General features: G+C 34.6%; 1 protein-coding gene across 1 annotated transcript in view; it reads right to left on the bottom strand.

The window, feature by feature from the left end:
* LOC144959499 (uncharacterized) overlaps positions 1-15,335 on the bottom strand; it is a 44,768-nt gene that overhangs the window by 15,297 nt on the left and 14,136 nt on the right. Inside the window, exons 4-5 of the mRNA XM_078892114.1 lie at positions 9,900-9,998; positions 2,185-2,508 (exon numbers count right to left, since the gene is read on the bottom strand). Coding sequence (XP_078748240.1) covers positions 2,185-2,508; positions 9,900-9,998 — 423 coding nt within the window. The remainder of the gene's footprint in view (positions 1-2,184; positions 2,509-9,899; positions 9,999-15,335) is intronic.

Raw genomic sequence — 15,335 nt, 5'->3', positions numbered from 1 at the left:
TTGGGCAATTGAGAACTTCGGCCCTTGGCGTATCTGAGAAGGTGAAGAAGAAAAAAAGATTGAATTTTGAAAAATGTGTTATCCTCGGGTTAACCCTATCCTTACCATCCATATGAAAATCGTCACATTTGTTACTATGCAAACGACAGTTTTCTCATTCAGATTTCTCTTGTGCATCACAAAATTCAATGATATGCTTTGATTACGGCTATAAGTACTAAACACTGTGTTCTTTTTGCTGTAAAGAAGGCACTTGTTACTTTTTGTATATGAGTAAGAAGAGTCAATTTTTGTGTTGGGTTTGGTGTTAGTTTGGGGAGAAATTCTAAAAATGGCTGGTAAGGAGAGAGTTAACGTAGTGGCGTTGTTAAAATGAATAAAGAAAAACATTGATGGGCAGGAAATAGTATGCCCCTTTATAAGGAAGCACGAATTAAAATAGAGCAATTAAGTCAGAGGAGAGGAGGCGGGGAGGAACCGTGTAAAACAGTATAGAAAATGAAATATAATAAAGTGCAGACTATTGTTGGAAAATAAATACAATGGAATATTAGAAAAAATACAAAATATAAGGGTTGTAGGTATTAGTATAATTATCAGTGGCAGTAGCAGTAGCCGAAGCAGCAGTAATACTTTTAGTAGTAGTCCATTTCATCTGTTTTCATCTATTAAATTGAAGCTTACATTCAATTTCATGTTATTTGCTTTTATGACATATGCCACAAGCAAAAAAAATCATCTTTATGGGAAATTTCCATGGAATAATTTGTCTTTAGGGTCTATTCCAATGGAAGACTGGAATAACCCAGTTAGCCAGAGTGCTTAGCCACCCATTGAGCTAGGTCGAGGTGACCTATCAAAGCCGCACAGCGCGGCGGGTGGCAGAACTCGTACCTTTCGGTTACAAAGCAAAGACCATACCATTAAGCCAGATTACCTAAAATAATTATCCAATAATCAGTTATTTAGAAAACTAAGGAAAAGTCGTTTTCATTAGTTTCTGTCCGTTAAATATTGAAAAAAAACCCCAACAAAAACTAGTGATCTGGCTCCAATAGAATAGCAGCAAAATTACTTTTTCAAAGGTTTAATGGTAGCATTAGCAGTAAATTAAAAGTAGTAAGTAAGTAAATATTAATAATAATAATAATAATAATAATATAATAATAATAATAATAATAATAATAATAATAATAATAATAATAATAATGATAATAATAGTAGCAGTAGTAGTAGTAGTAGTAGTAGTAGTAGTAGTAGTAGTAGTAGTAGTAGTAGTAGTAGTAGTAGTTCTTGTTGTTGTTGTAGCTGTAGTAGAAGGAGAAGTAGTAGTAGTAGTAATAGTAGTAGTAGTAGTAGTAGTAGTAGTAGTAGTAGTAGTAGTAGTAGTAGTAGTAGTAGAAGTAGTATAGTCGTAGTAGGAGTATAGTAGTAGTAGTAGTAGTAGTAGTAGTAGTAGTAGTAGTAGTAGTAAGTAGTAGTAGTAGTAGTAGAGTAGTAGTAGTAGTAGTTAGTAGTAAGTAGTAGCAGTAGTAGTAGTAGTAGTAGTAGTAGTAGTAGTAGTAGTAGTAGTAGTAGTGTGTAGTAGTAGTAGTAGTAGTAGTAGTAGTAGTAGTAGTAGTAGTAGTAGTAGAGTAGTAGTAGTAGTAGTAGTAGTAGTAGTAGTAGTAGTAGTAGTAGTAGTAGTAGTAGTAGTAGTGGTAGTAGTAGTAGTAGTAGTAGTAGTAGTATGTAGTAGTAGTATAGTAGTAGTAGTACTAGTAGTAGTAGTAGTAGTAGTAGTAGTAGTTGTAGTAGTAGTATTAGTAAGTAGTAGTAGTAGAATAGTAGTAGTAGTAGTAGCAGTAGTAGTAGTAGTTAGTAGTAGTAGTAGTGGTAGTAGTAGTAAGTAGTAGTAGTAGTAGTAGTAGTAGTAGTAGTAGTAGTAGTTAGTAGTAGTAGTAGTAGTTGTAGCAGTAGTAGTGGTAGTAGTAGTAGTAGTAGTAGTAGTAGTAGTAGTAGTAGTAGTAGTACTAGTAGTAGTACTAGTATTAGTAGTGGTATTACTGCTAGTAGTAGTAGTTTCGGCTATATTGGTAATAGTGGAGGTAATAGTAATGATATTAGTTAGTGTTGAGGTTACATTTTAATTAGTTGGGTTGGTGCTTGTAAGAATAAAAATATGTAATAATGAATATGACTCACCAGTAACTAACAATTCTCCCTCACTAGTGACACCGGGAAAAGTTGGAGCATATAAATGTTTTCCATGGCATTGCATTGTGAGATTTTCAGCTTGTGTAGTAAGGTAGGTACCACAGTTGTACTTTTGAAGGGGAGCAGACTTATCTATTTCATTAGTACATTTGAACAACTTATTTATAATTTTTCCCAAAAGTTTAAACTGCACATTCAAAGGTGCAGGTGGTGCAACTGCGTCATGCTCTGTGTAACAGGACAGATGAACGGTACTACCAAGATCAACTCTAGACCCGTTTTCTGATTTAGGCGTAATAAAGTCTGGAACATCTGAGAAAGAAAAACAAACAAAAACAATAAATCAGCAGTTACGAGGGGCCTTTGGCAAGGAGTTGTCCTTCGCTCACAGACTACGCCTTAAATCTAATTTTAATTTTAGGTTTATTTTATTCCCGTTTTTACCTTAAGTTCTGACTGACAATTGGATTAAGTAGTCTGATGTCACGTCGCCCGGCAACGGCGGCCATCTTGGTTCTAAACAAAGAAAATCATTACTTTTTATTCATCAAGCTGGCTAGAGCTTTTCATATGTCTTGTGATCAGAATGTATAAAAGTCAAAACAAGATCAAATTTATAATGTCTTTCTCCTCTTGATGCACTTTTATGCTCGTCGGATAAATATTACATAAGGGCGTCCGCCATTGTTCCGATAGTTTAGAGCCAGTGTTACTAGGTTACCATGCGTCATTAGGAAGGAAGTGACGCTACGACTATTGCATCCTATTTCCACTGTACAACTGAACCTTTTTTTCGTCTTTCGTTAGGATAAGTTACTAATGTCATTGAGTGATATTGGTGTAAGTGTGTGTGTGTGTGTGTGTGTGTGTGTGTGTGTGTGTGTGTGCATTTGTTTGTCTATGAATGTAAATGTATCCTGTGATTGAGTTTGTGTGCATGTGTAAGTGTTTGTTTCTTCATATAATGTATTCTCAAAATTGTCAAAGAATGAATGTTTGAATGGCAATTTATATTGTAAAGCGCCGCTGAGCAGTTCAGCGCTATATAAATATTAATATATTATTATTATTTATTATATATTATTATTATTATTATTATTATTATTATTATTATTATATTATTATTATTATTATTATTATTATTATTATTATTTTATTCTTATTTTCTTATTATTATTATTATTATTATTATTATTATTATTATTATTATTATTATTATTATTATTATTATTATTATTATTATTATTATTATTATTATCATTATTATTATTATCATTATTATTATTATTATTATTATTATTATTATTATTATTATTATTATTATATTATTATTATTATTATTATTATCAGTCTTGTTGCTGTTGTTGTTGTTGTTGTTTTTGTTGTTGTTGTTGTTGTTGTTGTTGTTCTTCTTCTTCTTCTGAATGAATGAATGAATGAATGAATGAATGAATACTAAGTGCCCTTATACTTGCGTTCACTGACGCAAAATATTTAACCAATTCCATTGCAATAAAACCAAGATTCGCTGAACCATGGAAGCAAAACAAATCGTGTAAAGAATTCAAACAATTATAACGATTGGCTTTTGTTGTTGAAAATGACATTTCTATATACAAGATAGAAAAAATAATTTTTCTCCAAGGTCGCCATGAAAGCATTAACTCAACACAAAGATCCCGGCCCCTTTTACAAATCGCTATCAGTAGATCAAATTCTACAAGACTGGAAAGTAGCCAAATAGAAGCGACTGGCATGGCCCATTTATTGTGGTGAATCATAATATTATTATTTAAAAATATATTATGGACAAAAGAGCCCAGATAGACTCGAATACACGGATTAAATTATATGAACACGCCGATAGACTTGCCGACACTCTTTTAATAAAAATTGCAACATCATCATATTCATAATTAAAATTATAATACTTATTATTATTATTATTATTATTATTATTATTATTATTATTATTATTATTATTATTATTATTATTATTATTATCGTTATTACTAATCTTCTTCTTCTTCTTCTTCTTCTTCTTCTTCTTCTTCTTCTTCTTCTTCTTCTTCTTATTATTATTATTATTATTATTATTATTATCATCATCATCATCATGATCACGATCATGATCATCATCATCATCTTCATCATCATCGTCATTATCATCATCATAATCATCATCATCATCATCATCATCATCATCATCATCATCATCATCATCATCATCATCATCACCATCTGGGGAGTGAACCGGAAACTATGGGATGTTGGCAGCAATGGGGAGTAAACCCAGAACTGATAGAGGGGGAGGGAACCGGAACACCCACTGTTTGGGGGGCACTCATGGGGAGCTAACCCGGGACTATAAAAGTTAGACACCAATAGAGTTTAAACCCGGGACACCAGTAAAAAGTAAGTCATAGAGTACCTGAGATTGACCCCAGTGAGGAAGGAGCCCAGGACTATGTAAGTTGAATGGCCAAGATTACAGGATGTAGACATATATTTCCAGGTTTAATCCTCACTGGTATCCGATATAGTCTTGGGTTCACTCTCCTATGGATGTCTTATTCCGTATACATGGGTCAGTCCCCAACAGTGTCCATATCTCACAGTCCCAGGTTTATTCCCAACTTGTATCCACCTCCCCTGGTACCGGGTTCAATCCCCATTGGTATCATCTCATATGGCCTGGATTCACTCATTATCAACTGGTATCCACTTCAGTGAGTCTCAGGTTCACTACGCACTGGTTTCCATCTATAATAGTCCAATTTTTACTCCCCACGTGTGTCCACCTCCCCTCGTACCGGTTTCAATCCCCACTGGTATCACCTCCTATAGCCTGGATTCACTCACTCTCAACTGGTATCACTTCAACGAATCTCAGGTTCACCACGCACTGGTGTGCAACTATCATAGCCCTAGGTTTACTACCCACTTGTGTCCACTTCCGAGTTCAATCCCCACTTGTGACACCCTACTTAGATTTTGGGTTAATCTCCACTGGACGGAGCCGTGGGTTCATCTCACTGTTTTACGCCACTGGTATCTCATCCTATAGTCCTTTGATCATTCCCCAATGATGTCCATCCTCATTGTTCCGGGTGCACTCCCCACTAGTGTCCACCTCACACAATTCTGGTTTCACTCCCTATTGATGTATACCTCCCATAGCCCCGGGTTCACTCAAAATTCATTTGTATCCACATCTGAAGTCCCGTGTTCGTTCCTCATTAATGTCCTTTCATTTTTTAAATCCCAAGTTTACTCTCCACTTGTGTTCATCTCCCCTAGTCCCAGGTTCAATCACCTCTGGTGCCGGCCTCCCACAGTCCCAGATTCAGTCTACACTTCTTTTCGCCAGAGGTTTACGGCGTAACTCGCCACTGGATGTCTTCTTCCTCCAACATCGGTTCACTTCCCATTGTCCACACCTCACCGTCTCTTGTTCACTCGCCACTGGTGTCCACCCTACACAGTTCTGGGTTCACTCCCCACTGGTGCCCACCTACAATAGACTGGATCACTCCTCCACTGGAGAGGATTTCAGTATTGAGTAGTACCACTATATGACCTTCTCTTTTTTTTCCTGGATTAAAATTAGAACTTTGAGATTTTACTCGTCACTTTCGTAAAATCCTGTTTTGACTCAAAATCTCAAAACGGTATTATGTCGCTACGAATGGGACCTGATAACGTGAATTTTAGAATAAAAATAATAAGAAATAAGAACGTTGATATTATTACGAGGTACGAAATGATATTTAGATTCTCTACAATATGGCATATAAATTAACCCCAAATTTCATATTCGAAATTGAGTGGACAATAATTCAATTTCCAGCATCTAATTCATCATCACCATCATCATTATTGGCTTTTTCACCCTGGGTCAGGGTATAGGCCACCGAGAAACAGTTTCCATCCTTATCTATCCTGAGCTATCTTTTTTATCTCGTTCCATGTCTTATCACTGCTCTGTACATCAGCTTCTTTAATTCTTCGGCTTTGTCTGTTGTCCTTCATAAATTCTGTCGTTGCAGAAACTCTCCGGTCGCCCAAGCTAAAAAAAAAGGATTTGATTTGTTCGTCTGCGTTTATGTAAAAGTTTGAGTTTTACAGAAGGGGTGTTAATCCTTCGACAACCCCCAAGCTGGAAGACCAGGTGATAAAAAAAAATGGGGAGTCACACACCATTAGTCGACTTTTATGACACGCTGGCTTGGCGTTGGGCTATTCTTGCACCTCTCAGTTGAGGTACCCCGGACACCTCACGGGGAGCATCTAATTCACCTCGACATTATACCGTTTAGAGACGAAGGGTCACATTTAGAATTGCCAGATTTTAGTTGTCACTTTCAGAAACTACTTTTAATTGATGACCAAATGCATCAAAGCGGTATATTAATTTCATTCAGCTGTTTATCATGAGGTACATGTTTCAAATCGAACATGTTGAATCAACACTCAATGTATTTCTTTCCAAATGACGGATTTCGAGCATCAAACTGTTCCGGTTTCTCATTACAGCTCTACAAGGGATCCTTTGTAAAGCACGTTTAGCATGTTTAGTGAGCATTGTATTGTATAAAAGCTTAAGTTATTTTAAGAGTTCAAACGGTATACTATCGGTTTGTACCACTTCTTGGGAAACTATATGAAAGTAAGACTGACCTTATTTGTGAATAATTTATTGTTCATTTGTCGCAGATCTGATAAAACACTGCTAAGAAAGGCTCTGCGATGGACACTCTAAGGAAATAGGAAAAGAGGCCGCCCCAGGGGAGACTTAGAGACGTACCGTAGAGAGAGAGACCTAAATCAGAAAGGTCTGTCCCTCGAGATGGCCCCAAGAATAGCTGACGACATGACCAGGTGGAGATCCCTTGCATCGCCTCAAGTGCCAGCAGGCCCGGAGAGGATTGAGTTGTGTTGTTGAGTTGTTTAGTATTTTGCTCCCTAAGAATCAATGCGGAGGTCCCGATATACATATTGCAGAACACTTACTTTACACGAGTTAAATCCCGGATAAAGTCAAGTTTGTTTCGCTTTTTCTACCCCCTCCCCCTCCCAATGCTACCACCGGTGATTGATTAGTAGTAGTAGTAGTAGTAGTAGTAGTAGTAGTAATAGTAGTAGTAGTAGTAGTAGTAGTAGTAGTAGTAGTAGTAGTAGTAGTAGTTTTAGTAGTAGTAGTAGTAGTAGTAGTAGTAGTAGTAGTAGTAGTAGTAGAGGTAGTAGTACTAGTTGTAGTAGTTGTAGTAGTAGTAGTAGTAGTAGTAGTAGTAGTAGTAGTAGTAGTAGTAGTAGTAGTAGTAGTAGTAGTAGTAGTAGTAGTAGTAGTAGTAAGTTTCGCAGTCCGAATAAAGCTTGCTAAAAATTGTGTAATTCAATTATAGTCGATGAGTATATCTGGTCTCTCCATCCATGTTGTTAATTGTTTCCATTGATCACGATCTTGGACCAGCAGAGTTACTCTTGATGTTGGTGGTCTCAATATTTGTTACCATGAAGAAAATATTCTGTGATTGTAGTTTTGGCTTTGATGCCATCTTCTCGACTTAATATGTGACCAAATAGCCTCCATTGCTGTTCTTTTATTATTGTACTCAGGCGTTGGACCCTGTTTTTTTCATAGAGAGAAGGATTTGTAATTTTCTCTGGACAATAGATTTCGATTACGCGATGCAATTGTTTGCCGTGGTATGAATCGAGACGTTCTAAGATCTTTTTTGTGAAGTCCCAGGTTCCATAATCATATGTAAATATCGGAATAATCAGTGCCTCGTAAATCTGTCAACGTTTACTCCCACTGATTATGATATTTCTATTCCATAAATTTTGGAGTTGGTTCAATGCATTAGTTGGCAGCAGCTTTCGTATTCTGATGTTTTCATTTTCGTTGATCAAATTGCCTAGTTTACCTACACTTTTCCATTCATTTAAATTTCTGTTGATTTTTGCATATTCTCTTTTGGATTGATTCACTTTTGATTCCATGCTTCTGGGGTAGTTGATATTATTGGTGTGTATATTTTCGCTTGATAATCTAAATTAAAGATTGCGTCTGTATCATCTGCGTATATCAGTTCACGAGTGCTCTTCCTTATTGGTGGTAATTTTGGCTTTAGATCTTTTATGGCCGATTTGAGGTATATCGTGAATAGAATTGGACTCAAGCTGTCTTCTTGAGGGGATCCGATTGAGGTTGATATTGTTGTTAATTCTCCGCCGGATTCAAATTGTAATGTAATATTTGATAATAGGCATCTTATCAGCTTCAGGTGATTTTCGTCCAAGAATGAGCCAAGCATTGATAACAACCTTGTTCTACATATGGTGTCGAAAGCTGAACTCATATCGATTCCAAGTGTGGTAAATTCTTCCTTATATATCTCCGTTCTGGCTTTCAGCCATCGATGGACCCATACTATGTCCGTAGTGCTTCTATCTCTTCTAAACCCGCTTTGCGAAGGTGAAAGATATTCCTTTACCTTTTCTCTAATTCTCTTGAGCGTGATTGTGCTTAAAACTTTTCTTAGCGTAGATAATAAACCGATTGGTCGCTATTTTTCTAAAGGGCCTTTCTCTTTATTTGGTTTGTTTAGTAGAATGCGTTTTCCACTTCCAAGATTGAGAACTTGTTTTGTCTTAAATGTCTTATTATACATATCAGCTAGGATTTTTTCGTCGTCAAGACACATTAGTTCTTCTGCTCTAACACCATCTAGACATTGCGATCTATTGTTATTGAACTTTTGTATGGCTTTACTTATTTCTGGAGTCGTTAAAGGTGGTTCAAGCTCTGGATTGGTTGACTCGAATGGTTCCACTTCTTGAATACCCTTCTGAGTGCAGAACACGCTTATAGTTTTTATAATTTCTTTATCATATCATACGGTCTTATTACATTTATCTTCGATTATAAGTCTATTATGTGTTTTCTGTCGTTTGAGTGTTTTCACCGCTTTGAGCATTTTCATATTGTCACTTGTACTATCTATTTCTGTCACAATCTCATCTATTTTCTTTTTATGATTATCTATTAATTGAGATTTAATTTTATGCAGATTTCATTTCTTCGTCTCTTCATTTTGTATTTGAGCAGCTGTTGATGTCAAGTCTCAGCTGTTTTTGCAGCTGTGATAAGTCATGCAGTACAGGACAGTAGTCTTGCTTTTGTGTACTGCTTCTCTCAGGCAGTGTTGTTTCCCTGCTCATCAGCACGCTTTGGACAAGATATTGTTGAATTTCAGCTGGGTTAGAGGCATCCTTTAAATTATTGGACGAAAGATTCGACGCAAGTGTGTTTCTGAAATGAATAGGTCTTTTACTAGGTCATCTCGTAGACTGCTGAATTCTTTGATCAGTTTTCTATTTTGTTTGTAATACTTTGTAATAATAATAATAATAATAATGGTGATTGATTAGGTGGACGTAAAGTACTTTACGACAGACGAACTTCCTATCCAAAGGATCGAAAGCAGTTGCTAATTAACGTTTCACGCTACACAAACTGGGATTTAACTCGGGCTCCATGGATCCAATGACCCCGAAGGACTACTCATAATTAATGTTACTTCTCTTCATTTAAGTAACAGAACTTCACACAATTTTTAAAATCATTCATGGCCGTAGATTTAATCTTATTTTAACATACTCATTTCAGACAACGGTCACATTTTGTGTGTACTCACAAAGGAATTTCACGTTCACTCTTTTGACGTCCTTCACGTCACTACCAGGAGACCGTTCTAAGATGACATGGCAACTTATGATAAAACCTTTAGAGTCATCTGAAAAATAAAAAAAACGAAAGTGGAATTTTATTGCAGACGAGAGGCAATAATTAACTTGTACATTTGGAAATCTCTCGGAACTTTATTTCGAAATCAAACATTTTACACATCAAATACATCTCCTTACCAACCATGGGAAAATCGAAAATACGATGCAAGCAACATTTAAAAAAAAATCTGATTCCTTTTGTACATCTCAAAATATAAAGAAATTGTTTTTTATTGCTATAAAATCTAGACCCTGTGTTGTAGAGCCCATTTTGCTGAACAATATTATGTCCTTAGGACGTACTTGTTGCATTTTGTTTTAGTAGGAAAACTATATTTTGTGTAAGGTGGGTGTAACGTTTTGGGGAAAATCTCTTAAGATTGCTGGAGAGGAGATAGTTAAAATAAATATTTTGATAGTTTGATCAATTTAATTTAATTTGAATAGAAACTTAAAATGGGAGACTTGGGCCAAAACCCTGGGACACTTGGGACAGTTCCATTAAAATATAACATATAATCATTTTAAGTAACAAGGAGAAAACACAATGCTTATACTTCTTTTTTAGTTAATGAAAATTTGCATACAGATTACGAAGACCCATTTAAAAACCTGCTATAGAACCATTCTGGCAATTAATCATAACATTCGGTTTATGGGCTTACATTTTCCCTATTACAGCTATATTAAACAAGGGAAATATGTGCGTAAATACATATATTTTCTTCATATTCATTGTGAAAAAAATAATTTGTTAAAAATTGAGCTTTTATATAGCGCAATATCCACTAAACGTGATCAAAGTTCTTTACAGGGGGTCTATGGCCAACAACTACACTTAACATGTAGTACGGGACATGACGCCTGTTAGGCGATGTTACAATTTGTTTTCGGACAGAGACAACGCTGTTAACGTCAAGGTACTCATTTTACACATGAGTACGGTGAGAGAATGTAAGTAAAGAGCCTTTTTCCAAGGACTCAACTATGCGCAAACGAGGCTCGAACCCAGGGCCTTCCGATCCAAAATTGAGTGTTATGCCACTAGTCTACACAGCCCCATTGTATTAAGGGAAATTGGGATAAAACCGTGCACTTTGGGATTGAAAGCATGGAATTGGAATACAGGTAGCTAACACTCAAATAAAAGACACCTGCTTGGATCCATTTCCTATCACGTCATTCCACGCTATCGGAGTTCACTGTGAAATTCCAATTCCATAACCGGCCTCTTTAGTGGCTTATCGATAGATACAAGTAGATTTCTTTTCACAGCTTACGAGAGTGTTGTATCGTATCCGATATTTTAAAAGCGTATTTAAAATCCTTTAAATGTTCTGTGACACGTTCGTTCACAGAGACAATTTTTCAAAGTTATATAAACAGCATTCATTGTAAATATGACGATATTGAGTATATAATAATCCGTGTTTCAAATGATTTAAAACTAGAGATTTCATATTTGTAATTGCGACATGATAATAAACAAATTTTAAGGCAAACTACATAATTTATAAGTTTATTGCACTTAAAGTTAAAGCCAATTGTTTTTATTCGGGAACACGTATGACGTAAACTCATATTCATTAGCCAGAACTACGTGTCAACACAAGATTTTTTGGAAAAACTATGAATTCATGTCATATTATGTGGTGGGTAACTTTTTTTACATTTTTTACATTGTAAAATCTCGAATTTTATGACAAAGGGTTTGAAGTAGGTCTTAAAGAAGAAAACCTTTTTGAAAAGGCATCAGCACGGTCCAAAATCTAGATTCAGTTAAGACAAATTGATTTAAAGTTTGACACAAATTTTTACAACATTTGATAGAGAGACAGCTAGGAAAAACCAGAAAAACACGCGCCATAAATAAAAAATCTGACCATAGTATTCAATGTATTAGAAAAAAAAACAATTGTTAGTCTATCACAGAACCAAAGACATCCAGTTTTAATCCAACTGTAATTTAAAGTTTCCAAACTTTAAAAAGTATAACAATGTAAAATTGAATGTAAGCTTCAATTTGAAATACGAAAACAGATCAAATGGACGTTACGGGTCTCCCCCTTTATCAACAAATCAGGACGAAATGCTACAGACGAATGAAACAATGTGGCAGCGGCGTTGTTAAGGCAAAAACCCTTCGTCAACACATTAAACAAAAATCATTGAAATCAAATTTATAAAATGGAATGCAAATGGTATCGTCTGTAAAAGGTGATGGTTGGAGGATGAATCGGGTGTGAGCGTGGCGTGGGTTTGTGAGTAGAGAGCCAGTACGTGGTAGAAGTGATAAGGCCAGGTCGGACGAGAACTTTCCAAAAAATTATGGAAGAAAAAAGACGTACAGTGCAACCTCTGGATAACGACAGCCCCGAATAACAAATCCTGGATAGCGACATTGATCTCCGGAATCGTTTTTTTTTTTTCGTTTGTTATCTTCTTTTTTTGGGTTTTTTTTCCTATATATGGGTCCGGCTGCCCAGGGATGCCGTCTGGAGGTCATCTAAAGCATTCTCAATCAATCCGGAGGCCCTTAGACCTGCACGAACCTGTCAAGAAGTCTTCCCCCTTCCGAAAGCTCTTCAAATTACGCCGGACGGCTTTTAGTAGGACCGCAATAATCGGCAGTTGATACCCGACAATCATCATCTCGTATCTTAACCAATAAAAACGCCTTTTTTCCCTCCCAATGGATAGTATTCTTACCGACCAATCAGAACACGTATTTACTACAATGCGTAGAAGCAGCGCTTGTTCATATGGAACCACAGCAAATGTTTACCAGTGGATACAATTCTAATGGATTCCATTAACATTACATTTTAGCTACTAGTCTGAGGTCAGTGGAGATTAACTGATATCAGGCAGTGCCGTGTCCAATTGGGGGCCATTAAGGAAATTTACAGTCTTATAATATATGTCAGTGCATGACATAATCAGTCAAAAGGTGAAAATTTTGTATTTGTATTTTTTGCATTTTCTAAATAATTTGCTCACCAGAGCATTTTAATCTTTATTTGAAGTAAATCGGGTTATTTGTCATAAAGTGGTGGCAATGGCAGCACTGTTGATTATATATTTTGAAACAACTTTTGCTTCCTTGCTTTTAATGCTCAAAATCATTAAGCCATTCACAAATCTACCATGGACATAGCCGAGGCTACCTACAGAAAGAGCGATAACCTCGGACCTATATCCAAGAGAATTTATTTCCATGCATAAAGGAAAGTACTTTTCAAATTAAGTGTGGAATGACTTATTGATATGAGTATAAAATGGGACAGAAATTTCAACTATTTGGGCACATGCATGGGAAACGTTTCTCAAATTGCTAACGTTTTCAGCTTGACTAGCTGTAAAAAATATTTAGAAGTGAAATTAAGCTTTGATATTTCCCGGAGAGGTGATTTAACCATTTATGACAAGAACTCATTTTTTAATAAAAATTTACTTTCTAACTAAACTTGGCAATATCTCAGTTCAAAGCTTTTCACCATCCGACTGGTTATGTCATAATAATAATATTCATAATGATAATAATAATAATAATAATAATAATAATAATAATAATAATAATAATAATAATAATAATAATATAATAATAATAATAATAATAATAATAATAATAATAATAATAATAACAATGGCAATAATATTAATACTACTGCTATCATTACTACCACCACCACTATTACTACCACCACCACTACAACTACTACTACCACTACTACTACCGCCACCACCACCACCACCACCACTACTATTACCAATAATAATAATAATAATAATAATAATAATAATAATAATAATAATAATAATAATAATAATAATAATAATAATAATAATAATAATAATAATAATAATAATAATAAAAAGAAGAAGAAGAAGAAGAAGAAGAAGAAGAAGAAGAAGAAAAGAAGAAGAAGAAGAAGAAGAAGAAGAAGAAGAAGAAAGAAGAAGAAGAAGAAGAAGAAGAAGAAGAAGAAGAAGAAGAAGAAGAAGAAGAAGAAGAAGAAGAAGAAGAAGAAGAAGAAGAAGAAGAAGAAGAAGAAGAAGAAGAAGAAGAAGAAGAAGAAGAAGAAGAAGAAGAAGAAGAAGAAGAAGAAGAAGAAGAAGAAGAAGAAGAAGAAGAAGAAGAAGAAGAATATTAATAATAATAACAATAATGACAAATTGAATAGATTGTTTCAATAAAAACATAAATTGATATGTTTAGAATAATTGACAAATAGATGGATATCTAAATAGATAGTGGGATACATAAATAGACAAATAACATTATTATTAAATATGGAGTGCCGATAATGATAATGAATTTTACATCTTTATCTCCAAACTTTGTATCCGTCAATGGTGCAATGTTGATTATATATTTTTAAAGGACTTTTGCTTCCTTGCTTTTAATGCTCAGAATCATTAAGCCATTCACAAATCTACCATGGACATAGCCGAGGCTAGATACAGAAAAAACGATAACCTCGGACCTATATCCAAGAGTATTTATTTCCATGCATAAAGGAAAGTACTTTTCAAATTTAGTTGCGAATGACTTATTGATATGAGTATAAAATGGGACAGAAATCTAAACTATGTGGGCATATTTCATTTCTTTGTTGATTTTTAAAATTTCCGGTCGATTAGTGTTACTATTAAATGAGGATACATACATACATACATACATACATACGTTCATACATACATACACACATACATACATACATACATACATACAATACATTACATACATACATACATACATACATACATACATACATACATACATACATACATACATACATACATACATACATACATACATACATACATACATAATACATACATACATACATACATACATACATACATACATACATACATACATACATACATACATACATACATACATACATACATACATACATACATACACATACATACATACATACATCATACATACATACATACATACATACATACATACATACATACATACATACATACATACATACATACATACATACATACATACATACATACATACATACATACATACATACATACATACATACATACATACATACATACATACATACATACATACATACATACATACATACATACATACATACATACATACATACATACATACATAACATACATACATACATACATACATACATACATACATACATACATACATACATACATACATACATACATACATACATACATACATACATACATTACATACACATACATACATACATACATACATACATACATACATACATACATACATACATACATACATACATACATACATACATACATACATACATACA

Source organism: Berghia stephanieae, chromosome 14, assembly GCF_034508935.2.
Source record: "Berghia stephanieae isolate SIO BIC M18660-M18661 chromosome 14, UCSD_Bste_1.3, whole genome shotgun sequence".
Taxonomy (NCBI): Eukaryota; Metazoa; Mollusca; class Gastropoda; order Nudibranchia; family Aeolidiidae; genus Berghia; species Berghia stephanieae.
The sequence above is the reverse complement of the archived record's forward strand: the minus strand, read 5'-3'. Positions and strand labels throughout refer to the sequence as shown.